The 21,283-nt window shown below is 44.5% G+C and overlaps 1 protein-coding gene across 5 annotated transcripts in view; it reads right to left on the bottom strand.

Annotated features, from left to right (window-relative positions):
• Nucleotides 1-19,022, bottom strand: part of LOC102500892 (guanylate-binding protein 7) — a 39,029-nt gene extending 20,007 nt beyond the window's left edge. Inside the window, exons 1-4 of one of the 5 annotated variants that reach the window (XM_014586682.2) lie at nucleotides 18,920-19,022; nucleotides 16,194-16,410; nucleotides 12,715-12,804; nucleotides 1,404-1,599 (exon numbers count right to left, since the gene is read on the bottom strand). In XM_014586682.2, coding sequence (XP_014442168.1) covers nucleotides 1,404-1,593 — 190 coding nt within the window. In that variant the 5' untranslated portion in view covers nucleotides 1,594-1,599; nucleotides 12,715-12,804; nucleotides 16,194-16,410; nucleotides 18,920-19,022. Of the gene's footprint in view, nucleotides 1-1,403; nucleotides 1,600-12,714; nucleotides 12,805-16,193; nucleotides 16,411-18,906 lie in introns of all 5 variants that reach the window. The other 4 variants (XM_006140173.3, XM_014586683.2, XM_014586681.2 and 1 more) reach the window with 4 other exon arrangements.
• Nucleotides 19,023-21,283: the final 2,261 nt, after the last annotated feature.

Raw genomic sequence — 21,283 nt, 5'->3', positions numbered from 1 at the left:
AAAAAAAAAAAAAAAAAAAAAAAAAAAAAAAATACCCTCTCTTAAAACACACAAAAAATCCCCCCCCCCATTGAGGTATGGCTATACTACAGTCTCCTCTTATTCTTCAATCTCCTCTCATGATGTTGGGCATAAATGCACACATGCTCAGCGTGATTTTCAAGCTGCTGAGTCCAGGACTTGAATTGCACACCTGGGCATGCAGGATTCAGCACCTTAGCCTCCACGCCACGTGCTGGTCCTTTACTTTTATTTTTTTTTTTAACATTATTCATTAATTTTTTCCATGAGCAAGAGAAAGAGACAGACAGAGAGCTGGTACCACAAAAAGGTTTTTTTATGCTGTGATTCACTTCTAGTCTCAGCCGGTCCTGGTCACGGTGCTTTAGACTTACTAAATTTATTTTACACCAGGACCAGACGATGGTGTAGCAGTTATGTCACTGGACTTCCACATGGCTGACCACAGTTTGAGTCCTGGACCTGGTGACTTGAAACTCACACTGGGCGCCTTTGCATGCATGCCCAAGATCCTGGAAGGACAATGGAAGAGACAGGAAAGTTTTGCTATCAAATGGAACAAACTCATTGACTGGTGGTCCCGTTGAGTTATGGGATCTAGAGATATCCTCTGTCTGTCTGTCCTACCTCCCCTTCATTGTTTTTTTTTTGAGAGGTTTTTGCTATAGGGTGCATGCACTTGCCAGACAGCCAGAGAGAGACAGAGAGACAGAAAGTGAGAAATCACCCCCAGGGGGGGAAGGTCACGCCGCAATCCCTTCTCCTCCATTCGCCTCTCGGGATCTTGGGGACAGCCAGAGAGAGACAGAGAGACAGAAAGTGAGAAATCACCCCCCAGGGGGGAAGGTCACGCCGCAATCCCTTCTCCTCCATTCTCCTCTCGGGATCTTGGGCACGCACGCACACGCGCCCGGCATGAGTTAAAGCCACCGGGTCCGGAACGCGAACCACGGTCGACTGCGTGGGAGTCCAGTGATATAGACATTATGCTAACTGCTGGTTCCCCTCCCCTTCATTATTAAAAGCAGCACATTTAAACTACATATATGTGGTACTTAAAATGAACCTATATTTGGACAAAAGTATTGTGAGAGAAAGAAAGGGAATTATTACAGACACTGAACTCCTGAGCTGGTAAGAGTAAATGGAAACAGAGAACTAAAGGAGTGAGTCACTTGATCAGATTGTGATGATTATTACTGGACCAACAAGTGACGTTTTGTGGAGAAATGGGATTGAGATTGTAAATTTGGTGGTGAGCAAGAGAAGGTTTTTCACTGGGAGACGACAGGATCTTCTGCAAATGACCCTAGAGTAGATATGATCAGCTTACATTTTCAATGGTTCCAAGCAAATGGTCCCTGCCCCAGGACAACACTCACCGCGGTTCTGTCCAGCCAGGCGGTTCATCAGGTATGATTTTCCTGTACGATACAGCCCTACAATGGCCACAATGACCACATGCTCAGATGTCCTTTCAAGAATATTTATTGCATCTGAATTCACCTTCAGCCTATTGTCCTCGTTTTCCACTAGACATATGGGGGCCATCATCCTGGGTCCAGTTGCCATGGTGACCTGCAAACCCAGAAGAGTCTCTTAGCACAATATATTCAAAGAGCTTATGCACCATCTTCCTGTTTTGGGAATGTGCATGATAACTTTCTATTTTTTCTATATTTCTTTTTTTTTTTGGTCATTACATTTTCTTTTTCATAATTATTATTATTATTTTATACATTCAATCACTAAACATCATTTAACTTATAAAGAGAATTTACCCAACATGAAATACACCTCTGACCAGTCCAGTTGAGAATACTATACACACTATCACCAACGGTAATAAACTATTTCTGTGTCCCATGGCTGTCTTACTTCTCTTTTTTTTTTTTCTCCCTAGTTTCCTTCCCTAGGCTCTTCCCCTCTCCCACCCTTCTTCCACATTGTCTCCAGTATCCTTAACTATCTTCAATGCCTCTAGGCCCTCTAATCTTTTGGTACATGTCTAAGGGGAAAACTTGTAGCTTTGTACTTAAAAGTCTACTACAGATATCTTCTGTATGTTATTACACTGATCCAGACAAGAACTCTAAAAGAATCTTGCCAAGCTGAAGTATAAAGTGAACAGAATGAGAATAGCAAAGGATTGAGAACGGAAGCTGAGAACACTAATACTTTGGAGGTAAGCAGAAAAGAATGAGATGTGATAGAAATGAGAAGAATCAATCAGCAAAAGTACTAGAATTTCCAGGAAAACTTGGCCTTTCATTAACTCAACAAATATAGATTGGTACTTGCCATGTGTTGGGCATCTTATGTGTTCAGTATCAGAAGTCAACAAAATGGAACAAATTCCTGCCTCACCGAACTCTACTGGATTAGAGTGCTGAGGGTGAATGGGTCTATAGGTGATTCCGAGGAAGAGGAAAAATGGAGGCACTCAACAATCTTGATAAAGACAGTGTTTGTGAATTGATGGGGCAAGAGCAGGATGGATGGAGGCATGACCGTAAAAGAAGAAAGGGAGAAAGCATGTACAACTGTTGCAGACTGCCAAAAAACCAAACGCCACTCGGAGAGTAGGAAAACCAGATTTATTACACCGGCAGACCCAGAGGAGTTAAGGCTCCAAGCTGAGCCCTGATTTGGGGTGGGGTAGGAGATTATATCTGTTTCAAACAGGGGAGGCCAGCACAGTAAGCATGTGGTGTAGGTGATGGATGGCGCAGGGGGAAAGGCTGCAACAGTTACAGACCATAAGGAATAAAAATTCAGCTATTTCTTTGTCCTTAGAGTCTGATGACCTCCCTTCCTTAGCTAGCCTCCAGCTGGTGAGCATCCTTCCCTCATTAGCTAGCTTTCAGTTGCTGAGCTGTGTTGCTTATCTTCTATCTTGTGGGTGGCCTGGCTGGCCATTTCCTGCCTCATTCCCCCCCTTTGAGACTCCTTAAATATCTGTTAAGGAGAATAGATTGGTAGCCAGGTTGCAACCAACATCAATATTTAATGGCTTCTATCCTGGAGGAGATGAACTATGTAATGAGGTCTAATATGCATGTCCTGAAGGTTAACTTAAGAATACTATTAAGAGGGGGCCTAATCGGGGCAGCAGCCAAGGAGCCCACTGCCAAAGGCTGTTCTCACGTTCCCTTCAATTTGTGGCAGCCTGTCTCCTTTTTGCCATTTGGTCACAGAGTTGTTGAACCATATTTCTAATGATATTGGACTTGTCATAAAAACAACATTCTTCTCCCAGGTATAGGCAGACTCCCCCCGCCTTTTTCCAATGTCAACAGATATAGCCCTTGTCTGTTTTGGAAGACAACTTCTGCCAGGGAATAGAATTGATCCTTGAGGGTTATCATGGTTTGAGCAACCTATTCAATCCCATCTGCCAGCTCCTGGGTCATTGCTAACAGTAATATGTGTCGAGGTGACTATACCCCCTACTCCTGTCCCTACTCCTGCTGTATTGTCTAGCCTGAGGAGTAGAGGAATGACTTGAATGGCCCATTTTACTCGGACATGTGTCATCCGGGGAACTTCCAAGGTTTGGTTACCAGGTACTATGTTAATCAGGGGCGTTAGGATTGTCAGTTCACATAGCCCTGTCCAGGGAGCTGGAAGACACTGATATGAGTACAGACCAGACAAAGTAGACTCCCTTCCAAGGACTGCAGGTGACACTGGTGCTGTCAATGGGAGTTGTCTGGTTACAGTTTTTGTCTGTAAGGTTGTCTACCTTAATTCAACCAGTAAGATTTTTGAGGCAACTTCTTGCCGGGTGTACCACCTTTATATCCATAGCAACTATGCCCATAAGGACAGAGGTGCAGTTATCTTGAGACACCTCAGTGAAGTTGAAGTCTGATCTAAGAGCGGAAGAGTGGATTATAGGCACAACTAGCACCCCATGGCCAGTGTGGGGGAGGTATAGTTCAGTAAATACGGGTAGTGTTAAGCAATTGAATTACTCTAGCACCAGTTGTGGGGGTGATGGCATTGGGGTTGGGGAATTCAGAGGAGACGCCAGGTTCGCTGCTTAGGACTAAGGTTCTTTACAGTTCTGTCGATTTCCTGCTGGCGTTCCTGATCTTGGAGCCCACCCCCACTATTATAGCCCCAATGAGTGGTCAAAGTCATGCAAAAATGTTTGTTTTTCTGTGGGCACCGGTAGCCAGCATAGTCCCCTTTTGATTGGGCTACCCAGTATACCTTGTTGTCATAAGAGCATTTTCGGGCCTTTGTCTGCTCATAACATGCTGCCTGGACAAATGTTTCAGCTGTGAACACCAACTGGTCAGTTCCCCCAAAGACTAGGGGTGGGAGGCCTGGGAGGTTTCTTAGTGTTTTTCTACCCACCCTGACTGTCTTTATACATTCTGAACAGGTTGGCAAGTTGACCCCAGAAACGTGAGGACAGCTCTCAGCAAGAAGTAGGAAGATTATAGTAACAGGGATTATGATTGAGGGGCTTTCTTGCCCTAGAGGCACTGAATTGTGATGAAACCTCTTATACATGACAGGTAGGAAAACACTACTAGGAGCTTCCCATACCATTTCCAATAAAGTGGGAGCTATTGCAGCCAGGCCTACAGCAAAAACTAAAGCAATTACAGCGAGGAGAGTTAGGATCAGGGAATTATTACAAACAGTCTGGGGTCCCTCAGGGGAGTCCATGTATGTCTTTTGGGGAAATGGATCCTCAATCTTCTACTGTGCATAGATTGATCAGCTTCTGGAGTGATCAAAGCAGGGCTGTAGATTGCTTAGGCTTCATCCATGAGTTGAGCAACTAGTCTAGGAGTAGCTGCAGCAGAGCTGTCATCCTTTTTCTTCCAGAAGCTCACGCTTAGGGCTTGTCAGGATGCTTCTGCACCAACCAGGTTCCTAGCCCCTCTGGAGGTGTTGCTGGCCTGACCCGGATATGATGTATCCACGGGGTGATACCTGCAACTTTAACAGCAGTACGGGTGACGAGAACAACAATACATGGTCCCACCCATGTAGGTTGGACGACTTTTTTTTTTTGCCAACTTTTCACCTAAACAGCATTCCCTGGTTTGTGTGGATGGGCCCAACTCCCTAAGGGTAGTGGTATTCTTTCCAGTATGTGTTGAGCTAGTTCTTGAAAAATCTTTCTGAGTGCCTGTAGGTGTCGGTATAGGTTTAGTTCCTTAAATTGGTGGGTGTCCCCCTTGACCTTGGTCAGAACAGGCAGGATCTTAAAGGAGGAACAGTCAAGTTTCCTGGGGGGGTAGGGGTGCATTGCACCTGAAGAGTGCTAATGGTAGCAAGTGTCCTGAGACAATTTAGCCAGGGTGGATTTGAGAGTTTGATTCATGCATTCAACTTGCCCTGAGCTCTGGGGATGGAGTTTCTATTTTATTCCCAGTGCTTTGGCTACACTTTGAGTCACTTCTGTGACATAGGTGGGACCATTGTTGGATCTGATAGTTAACAGCAATCTATAATGAGGAATAATTTCCTAGAGGAGAGCGTTGGCCACTTTTTGGGCATTTTCTGCTTCAGTAGGGAGGGCCTCTATCTAGCCTGAATAAGTACACATTAGAACTAGCAGGCACCAGTAATTCTGGCACAACTTGACTTTGGTAAAGTCTACTTCCAGATCCTCAAAGGGGGAGGTACCAATAACTTCCATTTCATATGTCGGTATTGAATTCTGTGCTATTTTTTGTTTTTCTTTATTATTATTATTTATACGTTCAACTGCTATACATCATTTAGATTGTAAAGAGACTTTACCCAGCATGATATACACATAAGACCAGCCCAGTTGAGAATACTATACACATCATCATCAACAGGTAATAAACCTTATCTGTGTCCCACAGACATGGGATATTTCTTACCTCTCTATTTTTCCCCCCAAAATTTCCTTTCCTACACTCTTCCTCTCCCACGTTCCCTTTCTACTTTGTCTCTAGTGTCCATTACAATTTTTAATACTTTTATTTATTTATATTTGTAATAGAGACCATGTGTGCATGCAAAAGAGAGCAAGAGAAGTATCTTTGACAGGGTCTCATCATTTTGTTTTGTTTATTTGTTTGCTTGCTTGTTTTTAAATGACTGAATAGTATTCCATGGAGTATATGTGCCACACTTTTTCAGTCCATTCATCTGTTTGTGGGCATTTGGGTTGGTTCCATTTCTAAGCAATCGTGAATAATGCTGGAATAAATATATATGTGCAAATGCTTTTCTGACTGAGCATTCTCCTGTCCTTTGGGTAGATACCCAGGAGTGGAATTGCTGGATCGTATGATAGTTCTATTTAAAGGTCTTTGAGGAACCTCCATATTGTTCTCCACAATGGCTGGACCAATTTACAATCCCACCAACAGTGTAGGAATGTTCCCCTTTCACTGCATACCCTTCAGCACTTATCGTTTTTTGTTTTTTTAATCTTCACCATTCTGACTGGGGTGGGGGGAGGTATCTCATTGTGTTTTTGATCTGCATCTTTCTTATGATGAGAGATGTTGAACATTTCTTCATACGCTTTTTCCACTGTTTGTTTATTCAGCTCATTTTCCCATCTTTTAATTGGGTTAATCTTTTTTATCCAGGTAAGCCACTTGAATTCCCTGTGTATTTTAGTTATCAGTCCCTCATCTGAGGCACAGTTAACAAAAATTCTCTCCCATTCCGAGGGTTGTTGATTCACACTAGTGACTCCATGATTGTTTTGCCCTAATGAGTAACCTCATGATACTGCTTATTTGTGTATATCTCAGGGCCTGGGGAACAAATAGTCTTCCATCCGGTAGCAGTCACCTTCCCTTTTCCTGTTAGGCACTTTTGACCATTGTCCATTGCTTTCCCTCTGTTGTATATGATGGCCTGTCTGGGAGTTCAGGTAGCACAAGTATTTTAGGGGACTATGTCAGTATTCCACTACAGTAGGGCCAAGTGGTGACCTCATGACCTGTTTGGCCTATGACATGGTTACCCAAACTGACAGGGTCTTGCTCCCCTTGGTGTCCCTTGGAATGCATAATGGCCACTTTGTTGGTTCCCACACTGCTTCAAACAATTGTGGAATCTCCTCATTTCTTATTTCTCAGCCTCTGACTGAAGATAGCCTCCCCCTTTATTGGTATATTGCCCCATGACATGGATGGTGGCAAAGGCATACTTGCAGCCTATATAGATGTTTAGTTTCCTCCCAGCAGCCAGCTTTACTGCCCCGATGGCTTCCCACTATTCTGCTGGCTAAGCTGACCATCCCTGGGGTAACAGCTCTGCTTTCACAGGCTGTCACTGCGTATCCTACTCCTCACTTTCCATCTGACATGGAACTACTTCCATCAGTAAAGAGCTCCAAATACAGGGACCAGCAGTTAGCGAAATGGCTATGTCGCTGGACTCCTATGTCCCATGTAGTTGACCACAGTTTGAGTCCCAGACCCTATGGCTTAAACTCACGCTGGACACGTGTGTGTGTGTGCCCAGGATCCCGAGAAGAGAATGGAAGAGAAGAGATTGTGGCATGGCCATCCCCCCTGGGGGGTGATTTCTTGCTTTCTGTCTGTCTTTCTAGCGAGTGCACGTGTCCTATAGCAAAAACCTCTAAAAAAAAAAAGAAAAAGAAAAAAAGAAAAAAGAAAAAAAAACAACAAGAAATACAGATCAGTGAGCAGCCTCCTCTCAGTGAGGTTAGGCTGGTCAGAATACACTTCATCAATTGCCTCCTCACAGTCATGACTCGGGGGGCCTGCTTCAGCAGGCAGGAGCACTGCTGAGTTAAGTATTCATACAGTCTTGTGACATACTCAGGGATTTTCACATAACAGAGCCTGGTACTAGGCCATCTGAGAGTCAGCAAGCCATTTGTAACCCTTACTGTTCATTAGAGCAGTTACTGAGTGTGGCACTTTGACACTGATATTTTGTCCCATAGTTAATTTGTCAGCCTTCTTAAAGAGGAGGACTGTGGCTGCCAGGGCTCAGAGACATGGTGGCATCAAGCTTCTTGGAAAGGTAAGCAACTGGTCATTGCCATAGGCTAATGGATTGAGTCAGTACCCCTAGGGCAGTTTGATATTTTTTTTAAGAATTATTTATTTATTATCTTTTTTTTTTCTTTTTTTCAATTTTAACCAGAGACAGAGAGAGAGACCAAGCCACCAGGTCCAGGACTCAAACCATAGTCAGCCATATGGGAATCCAGTGCCTTTAAATGCCATGCCACCTGCCAGCCCCCAGTTTGATTTTTTTTTTTTTTTTTTACTTTACAGACAGATTGACTTCTCGGGTAATGTCAGGCAAGCTGAGGGCAGGATCACTGTTTGACTGGGCCTTGAGTTCCTGGAAAACAGTCTCCTGACTAGGGCCCCAGCTAATGGGGGCTATCTCAGGGCCCTTGAGCTCCTCCTATAGGGGCCAGGTTTTGTGTGCAAACTCTGGTATCCAGATCCAGCAGAATCCTACTGCCCCTAGAAACTCATGTAATTGTTTCTGGGATTCTGAATGCAGCAAAGAGCAAACAGCTTGCCTTCTCTCAGGCCCAGAGTTCAATGGCATATTGAGATGAGGAATTTGAGGTATTTAACCTCTCACTGGCATATCTAGACTTTCCTCTGGGAGACTCTATAACTAGCCGCAGTCAGTAGTGCTAGTAATTTTTAAGTCTCAGCCCAGCAGTCTGCTTTGTCGGGGCTTTCAGGCAGGATGTTGTCCACAACTGGAGTAAGACACAATTCAGCCTTCCCTGGAAAGGATTCCAGGTCGGCCACAAGGGCTTCCCCACAAAGAGTGGGCAAATTCTTGTAACCCCAGGGAAGTCTAATCCATCAGAGCTGGACTTTTCTTCTCAGGGTCTTCCCACTCGAATGCTAACAGTAGATGACTCACTGGTGTTACCCACAGGAAGAAGAAAATGTCTTTTAAATCCAGAAATGTGAACCAACAAGCCCAAGGAAGGAGCATGCTCAGAAAAGTATATGGATTCAGGACAGTCTGGTGAAAGATAACAGTTGCCTCATTAATGGCTTGGAGATCCTGCACTGGTCAAAAAATCCTTCTCATCAGACTTCAGACAGTTAAAATTGGAGTGTTCCAGGGGACTGACATTTCACTAGAATTCCAGATTTCCGTAGAAGTTCAATGTGATTCCTGATTCCCAACCAAGCTTTGCATGACATCAAATACTGCCATAGTCTGATGGGGTGGGCACTGGCATTGAGTTTGATGAGGACTGGCAGGTGATTTATTGCCAACCCAGGTGGATTGTTTTCTGCCCAGATAGTTGAAAACTCAGCCAATAAATTAGGTGGCACCAGGCATATTTCTTCCCTGTGGTTGTAGAGCTGCCTCTCTGTTTCTCTTGACACCGTCTCAGTCTGTATTTGTGCCATCCGATCGCCAAGGGTGAGCCTGGCAGACTTCCCAGGGGCAAAGGTAATTTGTACTCCCAGCTTTTTAAATAAGTCTCGCCCAACCAAGGGCATGGGACTGCTGGTAAATAAAGGAACTCATGGGACACCGTGTGTCCTCCTAACAGGCAAGTTCGAGCACCAAAGAAAGGCTGGTTCTCTGGGCTCCAGTGGTCCCAATGACTGTAGCTTTTCACTCAGATGGGAGGGGTGGGCAGAGTTTGGTCAGGACTGAGTCTTCTGCCCCTGTGTCCACAAGGAAAGTCAGTTGTTGGCTCCCCACAGTCATTTGGACCTTGTGTTCCTAGGGGCTCAAATTCAGGGAATCTAGTCTGTCTTACTAGGAGTCTGTCTTGGCTAAGCCCATGAAGCCCTGTGGGGTAGTGGAGGAGCATTCAGGGAAGTAAGTTGCTGACTTTGGCTCTGGAGCTTTGTGCTGGGGGTGTGGGCCTCTTTTGCACTTTGGGTATTCATTTTTTCCAGTGACCTGCTCTTTCCTGCCAATAAGAACACTGATCTTGCTGGAGTGACTGCCTTCCTGATCTTGAGGGGTCATTCCAGCCTTCTCCAGGGCAGCAGTCAGGAGGATGGCCTGTTGTTTCTTTTTTTTTTTTTTTTTTTTTTTTTAGAGAGGTTTTTTGCTATAGGGCGCATGTGCTCGCCAGACAGACAGAGAGAGACATAGACACCGAAAGCGAGAAATCACCCCCCAGGGGGGATGGTCACGCCACAATCCCTTCTCCTCCATTCTCCTCTCAGGATCTTGGGCACGCACGCACACGCGCCCGGCGTGAATTTTAAGCCACCGGGTCCGGGACGCGAACTGCGGTCGACTACGTGGGAGTCCAGCGACATAGCCATTACACTAACTGCTGGTTCCCTTGTTTCATTTTTTGATCTGCCTCTTTCTTCTGTTCTTGGTCATGGTTCACATAGACTCTGTTAGCCACCTCCAAAAGTTGTGTTGCATTAATTCAGTGAAACCTTCCAGGTTCTGCAAGTTTCAGTGGATGTCAGCTGCTGATTGGGCTACAAATGCTGCATTCACTATTGTTTGCTTTCTGCCCCTTCTGGATCCAAGTTGTTTATATTCCGAAGGCCTCACAGAGCCTTTCATAAAATTTGGCTGGGTACTCTTCAGCCTTTTGGGTCACTGTAGTTATTTTGGTCATGTTGGTTGGCTTTTTAGCTCCCACCCTTACCCCATGGAGTAGCGTCGCATGGTACTAGTCAAGGTTGGCCTGCCCTGACTCAGAATTACAGTCCCATATGGCTTGTTGTCTTGAGTGGCTGTCCTGGTCTGCCCCTTAGAGTCGAAAGTGCTGGCTGGGTCATGGTCCTAGAGTCATTTCCAGGTTTCAATAATAACTCAGCAGCATTCTTCTGTATTAAAGAGGGTCAGTGGGAGTTGATGGCAGTTGTCCTGGGTTGACTGATGGGTCTGGAAAATAGAATCTAGGAGACCAATTAGAACCTGGTGTTTTTCTGAGTAGGGTGGAATATGGTGTTTCCAATTTAGAAGCTCTGTAGTGGTGAGGGTCGATAATAAAAGATGGTCCTTCTCTCCTCAATTGTCCCATCGAGTCCCACTTGTTGGGATCTGTGTGTTTCCCAGAGCTATAATTGGAGGTCAGGAGCAGGTCTTCTTTGGGTGGAACTGAGTCTTTAGTCCCTTGGCTTTGGACTTGGAGGTTGCAGGCCAGCAGGGGATTCAGGAGGAGGTGAAGAGTATGATTCAGGAGGAGATGAGGATGGTGAGGCCGATGCTAATGGGATTTCAGGTGCCAGTGGTGGTAAAGGCACTGTGGGAATATATGGTGGAGGCACGGGATCTTCTTCAAGGTCACCCTAGAAAATGGGGGCAGCTTCTCTCTTTGGACAGGGGAGCACCAAGCACTGTGCAACCAGGACCTTATATCATCCCTTGCTGGTTGCACAGAATTGGGCCCATGGGAGCAGGGCCAGGCTACCTGCAATCACGAGTTGATGTAGGGGAACTGATCTGGGTAGCCAGGACCTCCAGTCACTAACCGATAAATTGCCCACATGGCAGGCAACTGGAGAGTTCCCTCTGAGGGCCATCCTTCATTGAAGCCAGGCCACTCCAGCTCACAGAGGGTGTGGAGCTTTGCTAGGGTTATTTTGATCCCATAGTCTCTGGGGAATCCTTTCTTGAGTTTCTGAGCATGCAGTTGAGGATGATGGGCTTGGATTGTGATTTTCCCACGGTGGAAGTAGCATGTTATGGTAAACTCAGCAGCAACATGGGATGGTTGGCCTGGCCTGGTTTTGTTTTTGTTTTAGGATTTACAGATACTTCCACTTGTCAAATACAGAGATCTTCCAGACAGCTCTAGAAACTGCTGGTTCTAAAAGATGAGTCAGGGTCAAGCTTACCAGAGGCACCGTAGTCTCTGGTGTTTTTCAGAATTTATACCAGGTCTAGTAGATGTTCTGACAGTGGAGTTGGCAAGCAGAAAGGATGGGGATAATGCACAAGGATGACTGGGGTCGGGCACCTTCTCATGAGTATGGAGAATGCCTAGAGGAGGCCAACCAGCTTAGGGGCGAAGTCTTCCTGGTACTGAAACCAGACTTCTTTGGCCTTGGTTGGAATGACCAGCCAATAGCAAAAGAGGTAGAGAGTCAAGAGGTCTTTAAACTCTGACTTTAAGAGGAGATGTGGATATTGGAGCCAGTGAGCTTCTTGTCAGAACAGATATTTCTCAGATGGCAGATGAGGTAGGTGGCTGAGAATGGCTATTACTGCTGAGCCTATTTCTTTATTGGTGAGCCTTTCGAAGAGGGGGCCTAATGCTCTGGAGCACAGGGGCCTGCCAGACATTTAGAGTTGGATTTCCAATCCAGAGTTGCTCACCCTGTGTTCGTGACGCTGACAAAGGATGGATTCCTCTGAAGAGGTGACCACTAGGTGTCCATCTGGCCATATCCCTGGGTGCCTCTTCGGCAGCTTGTTATAAACCCCCAGGTAGGACTGGGCATGCAGGGAGGGATGGAATCCCCCAGTGCCCAATACTGCCCTTAGTCTCGTGAGGTCACCACGACCAGCAGTTTAGGACTCAAACAGATTCCATAGCTGGAAGCCATGGAGCCACACAAACAGACACACTCACATTTATACACCTTTCATTCCAGAAGTCAGAAACAGTGCCTCCCCCCCTTTGAAAGATGTCTATCTGGTGGTCCTCTGACCACTGGAGGGTGATCAGATTTCTTCTTCTGCCATACTTGGGAGGCCTAACTGGATCTGATGCCCCCAGGGACTTACCAGGTCCTGAAGGGCCTTCTTGTGAGTTGGTCTGTCTCTCCTTTCGAAACCAGTCGAGGAACTGGCTCTCGTGGGGTGTCAGGGCCACTCCTGGGCAAAGGTGATTACAAAAAAGAGCCAGGTGGCTCTACCTCATTCTGTCCTGGGATCCGTCTGCCCCAGAAGTTTCCCTCCACCGACCCACTGGCTCAAGGGGCCAGCTGGGTTGGCTTCCCAGTCAGGGAACCAGAAATGACTGCAGAAACATATTGACAAGAAACCAATGCCACTTGGAGAGTAGGAGTACGCGGGTTTAATATTATGGCAGACCCAGATGTGTTCAGACTCCAAGCTCTAGGTCCCAATTTGGGGTACGGTAAAAGGTTACGTTGGTTCCTGACAGGGACAGTAAACACAATAAACACGTGGGATGGGTGAGGATGGTGCAGGGGAAAGGCTCCAATAGCTACAGATCAGAAGGAATTAAAATGTAGCTATTTCCTTGTCCTTGAAGGATGACAACCTCCCCTCCTTAGCTAAACTTGAGCTGCTGAACAGCCCCCCTCATTAGCTACCCTTCAGTTGCTGAGCTGTGTTGCTTATTTTCTATCTGGCAGGTGGCCTGCCTGGCCATTTCCTGTCTCAAAATAGTTCTGATGCAAAGAAAAGATCTCTGCAGTGACTAGAAAAGAAACAGGGGTTCAATAGCTGACTTGCTTAACTGGAAGGAAAGGATATTTCAGTTGATAGGCTAACAGGGAAGACAGCTATTTGTGATGGTATTTGATGGTTCTGCCTACATCTGTCAGAGCCCCACATTTTTGGTAAATCTCAATAAATGGGGTGTTTTATGACTTCAAGAGGCAGAGAGGAGCCAAGCAGCTTTGACTGTCCCTTTATTCTAAGATGCTAATCTACATACATTGCCAACGTTCCTAGTATAAAATAAAACTTAACTTGACCATTGAAAACTTAATTTCTCTGTGTCTTGGTTTGTTATTTTATAAAATAGAAATACTAAGTAACTACCTCATCAGGTAATTAGGAAAATTAAATGTCTCTTAATATTTACAATGGATTTAACATTGTGCTTTGTACAAAGTAAAGGTTACATAATTATTGCTTTAAAAAAACTTAGGATCTGAGAAAGGCGAGGAATTGGAATTCTAAATGAAAGTGAAAGACTAGCTTTGGAGGGAAACAGTGTCTCTTATTGAAAATGGTGTGTGTGTTAAGCACTTGTGGGGCTTGAAGGGTGAGTCAGGCAAGAAAAATCAAAAGCTGCTCTGAGATATTGCAGCTCAGAATTTCGAATCAAACTGCCAGGGTTTAAACCACCTAGTTCAAATCACTTACTGTCTGGGAGACTTGGAAAAAGCAAAGTAGTTCCCTAGGCATCAACCACCTTATTCATATTTTAGATAAAACATTATTTCCTGCCCAATATATTATCATATGTTCTAGTAACACATACTCCTTCAATTACTACTTTTTAATTTCTAGGATTAATGTGTAACTTCTACAATGAACACACAAAGCCACATGTGTCACTATATTCTTTAAGACACAAATTACCAAGAAATACCTAAGGTACAAAAAAATTTTAATAGAAATAACATCAAGTCGATTGATTCTATGATGTACACTGTACCCCTTAATATTTACAACTGCTATGAGTCTAGGATAAAATAAAACTTTAAAAACACATATATCAACACACTCTTCCTAGGAAGGTCTCTCCTTTTTCACTGGTTAGTGGAGCAGCGCTGGTGCGTGGAGGGGACGTGAGCCTTTTACTGTGTGATCAGAGTAGGAGGAAGAGAATATATTTTTAGGATTAATATTAAAAAGTATGGAGAAGTTGAGAACCAGCAGTTAGCGTAATGGCTATGTTGCTGGACTCCCACGTAGTCAATTGCGGTTCGTGTCCTGGACCTGGTGGCTTAAAACTCATGCCGGGCGTGTGTGCGTGCATGCCCAAGATCCCGAGAGGAGAATGGAGGAGAAGGGATTGCGGCGTGGCCATCCCCCCTGGGGGGTGATTTCTCGCTTTCTGTCTCTATGTCTCTCTCTGTCTGTCTGGCGAGCGCACACACCCTATAGCGAAAACCTCTTCAAAAAAAAAAAAAAAAAGTATGGAGAAGTGTTCTGGGTTGAACTGAATTCCTCCCACATTGATGTGACTGCGTTTGAAAATCGGGTTTTTGACCAGATTAAGGTTAAAAAAAAAAAGTTATGCGAGTGGATCCTAATACACGGCAATGGATGTCCTTATGAGGAGACGAAACTGCAAACAGGCACAGAGAGAAGAACATAGAGAGAAAGACTGGGGGAGACAGCCAGGCACAAGGAGAGTCTCAGGAGGAACAGCCATGCCCATGTGTTGGTCCTGGATGTCCAGTTTCTAACTACAAGGAAAGGCCTTTCTGCTGCTGGGAAGCCATCTCGTCTGGTACTTGGTGAAGACTCCCTGACAAACCAGACAGGGGGACATGAGCTGAAAAGTGTTGGCTGGTTTGTTTTCTTTTTTTTAATTTCAAGTTCTTTTATGCATTCATCATGTTATTTAGCTTGCAAACTGAATATTCCAACATGTGTACATTTCTCCCTAGTCCAGTTGATAATATTATAAAGTTGTCTTCAACAGGTAATACCCCATTTCTTTGTCCCAGTAGTGCTTTCCCTCTATTTTTCTTCTAAATGTCCTTCCTCAGACTCTAAGCCAAGAGGCGTTAGCTCTGTATTTAACAAGTAGAATGGGTCCTAATACATCCTGCAGATGATCAACGGTTTCCAAAAGTTACTGGTCATGACAGTCATCCCTAGTGACAACTGGGTATGCCCCGTCTTCCTGAGTCTGAAATGTCACAGGTCACTCACTGTAGTTCTTGTGTGGATCACACAGTTAGAAACAGTGCAGGAGGACTGGAAATTTCTAACAGTTCATAAAGGAGATGAGACTGAATTATCCCTTATAAAAACCACATAATATCTACAGATATTAAATACAAATAATATAAAAATGAGCAAGAGAAAATCTTTCAGCATTAAAATTGTGAGACTTAATCTGAAATTCCATCTCTGTTTCTCCATTGTGGCAGGGGAAACTTATAAGGAGTAGGGCAGAAAGTGGTAGGAGGTACTCCTACCCAGAGCCTCTGTCCCTTAAAGGGATTTCAGCCCCTTGTCCACTGAGGAGCGTGGAGTGTGCTGCTCTGCACCCCATGCAGGGCTTTTTGCTACAGCCCTAGAGGTTGCTTGGGGACAAGCAGATAACCAGGGACACAGTGCGTCCTGCTGCCTCGCAGCCCCCTGGGGTGGGGTGGGGGGCACACACCACAGGGAGCCCAAAGCCCTGCAGATCTCCAGGCTCTGGGTTAATGTGCCGTCAAGCCTTTCTCTGCCTCCAGGTCCTCTCAGGGTGCAATCTGAGCTTGGGATCTGTTGTGGCTATTAGTCAGTCAGTTAGAAGTGGGAGGGGAGCATAGCTCAGAACTCACCTGGCTTGGGTGCTGCTGCCAGGGGAAAAGTGCTCAGTGGCCTAGGTAATGCCTGGCGCTCTCCTCCTGCCTCGGGCTCCTCAGGAACTCAGTGCTCTTAGAAGCTGAAAATCAGTCCGGAGATGACAGCAAGGTTGTCTGTTATAAGTTGAGGAGAACCGAAAATGAAAGTGCACTTCTTTCTTGCCAAGTTAACTGTAGAGGTTTTGCACTGCTTCTGAGAAGGCAGGAAAACAGACTTTGTGAGATGAGGAGGGAGGAAGGGCCCCCTGGCCCTGCACACGGTCTGGTAGCCTGGAGGCTGCTTCCCCTAACAGTGGGCTTGGGGGACCTTGGCCTCACAATTAAAGTTGAGCAGCAAGTGGGAATGCAAGCAAAGCAGTGGGAGGCTGCCAGTGCTTCCACAGCCTGTCTGGAGGGACCTTTGTCTGGGAAGGGTGTTGTTTGTTTTTAATTTTTTTTGTGCTCATTTATTTTCTGTTTATAAAAATATTTTATTATTTAGCATAACATTTAGATGTTTTAATAATATCCAAAACCGCTAATATAGCCTAAAGGCCCAATAGAGGGAAGTACACTAGGAACCAGTCAGGATCCTTTGGAGCCAGCGAGGCAGGCTGCCTGGGAAGGGGTGACAGCTCCCTTGTGGCCAGCATGCTAGACTCCATTCCACAGGTTCATAGAGACTGTGAGGGTCCTTAGGCAGCCTCCCAGCTGTGCCTTAGATCAATTGGGATCCAATGGCAGGAAAAGAGAGCCAGATTAAAGTAGGGTGCTGGAGTAAGGAGGTTGTTCAAGTGTGGACACAGGTTGCAGTGCTACCCTCTGGGTTTGTGTAGACGCTGTCTCCAAGGATCAGTGAGGGACTTTGGTTCCTTCCACTTATTATGTATCCACGAAGGCATTACTCAATTCTGGAAGGTCAAAGCTTGACTCTTGCCTCATCTGTGATGCAGTCAGTAGGGAGACAAAAGAGGGAACGTGGAGAAGAATCAAGTTCTCTGCCCAGACTCCCAAGTGCCTTCCACAATGTTCTGCCCCTGTTTTATGTTCAACTTCAGTGGCACAGTCACACTAGCTGGAAGAACAGCTAAAGAGGTATCTTCTCCAGCTGGGTTGCCATGAACCCAGCTTTAAAGCTAGAATGATACGGGACCAGCAGTTAGTGTAATGGCTATGTTACTGAACTCATATGTAGCCAATCACGTTTTGAGTCCTGGACCCAGTGGCTTAAACTCATAATGGGCACATGTGTGTGCATGTCCAAGATCCTGAGAGGAGAACGGAGGAGAAGGGATTGCAGCCTGGCCATCCTCCCTGGGGGGTAATTTCTCGCTTTCTATCTCTCTGTCTTTCTGATGAGGCCCTATAGCCAAAAAACAAACAAACAAACAAACAAAAAAGGCAAAAAAAAAAAAAAACGAAACAAAACAAAACAAAACTAGAATGATATGACTTTCGCGTTCTTTTCAAAGTTGACCTTGTAACTGGGTGTTGTAGCTACTCGCCCCTATACCGAACTGGCGAGTCTTCGGTGTTGACCATTCCTGGGCATCTGCAGAGATGGTGAGAGCAGGAGCTGCAGGTCAAAGCTTAAAAGTAATGGATGGAGTCTTGAAATGAATTAGTGGAGATGGCAGTAGACTTCGAAGAAAGTCCTGTGAATACCATCATCTTAAGATGTAGAGTGTAAGGATCTTTGCAATACGATTTCTGTGAATGGTGCAATCTCTTGTCCTTAGATTCCGAGGCTCAGAAAGGATCCTCCATTAGACACTGGTGGCTGCCCTGGACGTGGGCCCAGGGTAGAATTCCTCTCATGCATGTACCTCCTGGCGATACCTATGGGGCTGTAGCACAGTGGGATTGCTGCTGCCCTCCCCAAAAGAATCAGCTAACAGTTCTTGGGCCTTCATCTTCAAACACAGCCAAAGAATTCCAGTGACTGAGATTATCCCTGGAAACCTCTGATAGTAAAATTACAGTCTAACTGGGAACATTCAGAACTCCAGTGTAGGTGAGCAAGGTGTATAAGCTCGAGTACTGGCAGGTGGGCAGTGGTTATACATTAAAATTAAGTATTGGGTTGTCAGAAAAGTCATGATGCATTTTTGCAACAGATGGTGCTAGTTAATTTTTAGAACTAGAATTATTTAGTTTAGTATCTAACATCTATGTTGTTGTTATATCATTTGTCAGCTAAATTCTTTAAAAATTGAGCAATTTGGTTGAGTTTTGGAGATTTTCCAAGTTGAAGATGGAAGACCAAGCTCTGCATTTTCACCATATTTTACTGTTTTACTTCTGTAAAAGGAAGAGTGACACCCCAGCCTGCCCCTGTACCCAGTCAAGCTGTATCACTGGACCTACAAATACAGTCCGAACCATAAAGGTAATCGCAGATAGTGCCCATATTCCTTTAAGCTGAAAAAAATTTACAGTGACCACACTACTGACAGCAACTAGAACCAAAGTCAAAGAACACTCCCAAGTAATACTGCAGGGTAAATCTACAAAGAATGGGTCCTTTCTACAAAAGCTATCCCACGAAAGAGGACCGGAAAGAGGACCACATGACCGGAAATCAACACAGGACCACAAGAAACCAGGAAGACAGGAAATGTAACATCTCCAACGAGCACAGTAATTCTTCAGTATCAGACTACAAAGAAAAGAACCCTTACAGATCTCTCCTCACCCATCCCAGTCTCACCCAGAACAGAGACCTTTCAGAGCTGGGAAGAGGAGCCTCGATAGGAAGGTCGGGAGTGCTTCCCCTCTCTCCTGCCTTTGCTGCACTGCTCTCTCCTGCTTTCGCTGAACTTTGGGCTTTTCCTTATCTCTCTAATGTCCTGGGGCTTTCCAGATTTCTTCAGAGACCTGACGTAATGTCAGGCAGTTAAAGAACAGAACAGCCTCTGCAAAGAAATAGCCTAATATGAAACTGAAAGTAGTGAAGTTAAGGACATCGCTCCACATCTATAAAAGGAATCACTGCCCTTGCCGGGATTTGACATGATTTCCCAGCAAGAACTTCTCCGTTGCTGTAAACAATCTCAGGGACCGCTAACTAAACGAGAAAGGCTTCATGAATCCTTTTCAAATAATGTCATTGATCTCACGTTTGGGAGCCAGTTTCAAGAGTATAAAAATGTGAAAACCTCACATAATATAGATTTTAGGACCATTTCTTGAATATTAGACTCATTCTCAGTGCTTCTGTTTAATAGTGCTTAGTAAGTGGGAACTGTAAGTGTTCTGAGGGACCGTCCTTGTCTTAGACACATTTGAATTCTGTGTTATTAATTTTCAAGTATTGGGAGGTTTCTTTGGAGCTGAAGTTTGGGTGTACACAAACTATTTAAACAAATTAACATCTTATTCTTAGACTTTTAAGTTTGTGGAAAATAATTACTCTGCTGTTTTTGGTCCTTCACCTCACTCGGATTCCTTCCTTACAAACAGCTTTAATTTAATGCCAACATATTCATGTTGACTTTTCATATTTCTCTTGCTGGTCACGTGTGTGGGGAGATGTGATGGGGAAGCAGAGATTTCCTCGTCACTGGAAGCTTTAGGCCTGGCCTTTCAGACGTGCAGTATTTTGAGCATTCCTCTGATGGATGCCCACGGTTCTTTGGGAATTGGTTAAACTGCAGGGCTTTTCCTGACAGTTGAGAAAGTGGAACACCACTAAACATTACTTTGAAATCTTGAAAAAAGGAAGCTAAACTCATACCTTGTTGGACAGAAGGAAAAGCAAGAGTGATTACACTGTTGTTGTCCAATGGCTCTATGCACCGTGTGCAGATTCTTCCATTGGGTCAGCCTGCGGGTGTTATTTTCAGTAAGATTAAAAAAAATTTTAAATTTACATTTAATCACATATCTTTATAGTGTACAAAAGTGCTTTTTTCAGCAGTTTTTTTCCAGCACGGATACCATGCATATCAGTCAAGACAAAGACATTACTATATACATTGTCATCAGCAAATAGCTTTTCATTTTTTTGTCAGTTAAATGTGTTCTTTTCCTTCCCGTTCCCCTCCCTCCCTGTAACCCACTTCCATATTACCCGTATCCTTACTGATTCTAGCATCTACAGTTGCCCTCCTGCTACTGTACTTTCCAAACATTTAGTTTCTGCTATAGAGCACAGATAATTGGTATACATTGAGTGGGGACATACAAAGTCTGTCTTTCAGAGTCTAGCTTGCTTCACTTTGAATCAAGTCTTTCCCATTCCTCCACTTTGTAACAAATAAATGTCAGAGTCTCATTGTTTTCTATGGCTGAGTAATATTCCATACACATGCCACATTTTTTCAATCCAATCATCTACTTTTGGACATTTGGATTGATTCCATATCTTAGCAATTATAAATAATGCTGCAACAAACATAGATATGCAAGTGTTTTTCTGACTCAGAGTTTTTATCCTTTGGGTAAATACCGAAGAGTGGAATAGTGGAATTATCAGATCATGTGGTAGTTCTATTTGTAGGTTTCTGAGGAAGTTCCATATTGGTCTCCAAAGTGGCTGTACTAATTTGCATTCCCACCAACAGTGTAAGAGAGTTCCCTTATCACCACAGCCTCCCTAACACCTATCGTTATTTATTTATTTTTTAATTTTAGCCATTCTGACTGTGATTAAGTGGTATCTCATTGTCATTTTGATTTGTATTTCCCTTATCATAAGAGATGTGGAGCGTGTTGTCATATGCTTTGGGCCCTTCATATGTCTTCTTTGGAGAATTTCCTCTTCTGCTCATTTTCCTATCTTTTTTTTTTTTTTGGTGGGTAAGCTGCATGAGTTCCCTGTATATCTGTATATTCCAGTTATCAGTCCCTTATCTGAGGGATAGTCTGCAAATATATTCTCCCACTCTGAAGATTGTCTTCTCACTCTACTTATTGTTTCCTTTGCTGTGCAGAAGCTTCTTAGCTTAATATAGTCCCATTTGTCTGTTTTGGAGACTATTGCCTGTGCTTTTGGAGATCATCTTTAAGAAGTCATTGCCTACTCCAAGGTCTCCAAGAGTTTTTCCTGTGTTTTCCACCGGTATTTTTATACTTTGAGATTTTAT

The sequence above is a fragment of the Tupaia chinensis genome, unplaced genomic scaffold (genome assembly GCF_000334495.1).
Source record: "Tupaia chinensis unplaced genomic scaffold, TupChi_1.0 Scaffold000023_1, whole genome shotgun sequence".
Taxonomy (NCBI): Eukaryota; Metazoa; Chordata; class Mammalia; order Scandentia; family Tupaiidae; genus Tupaia; species Tupaia belangeri.
Note: the sequence above shows the minus strand (reverse complement) of the source record. Positions and strands in the feature narration are given on the sequence as shown.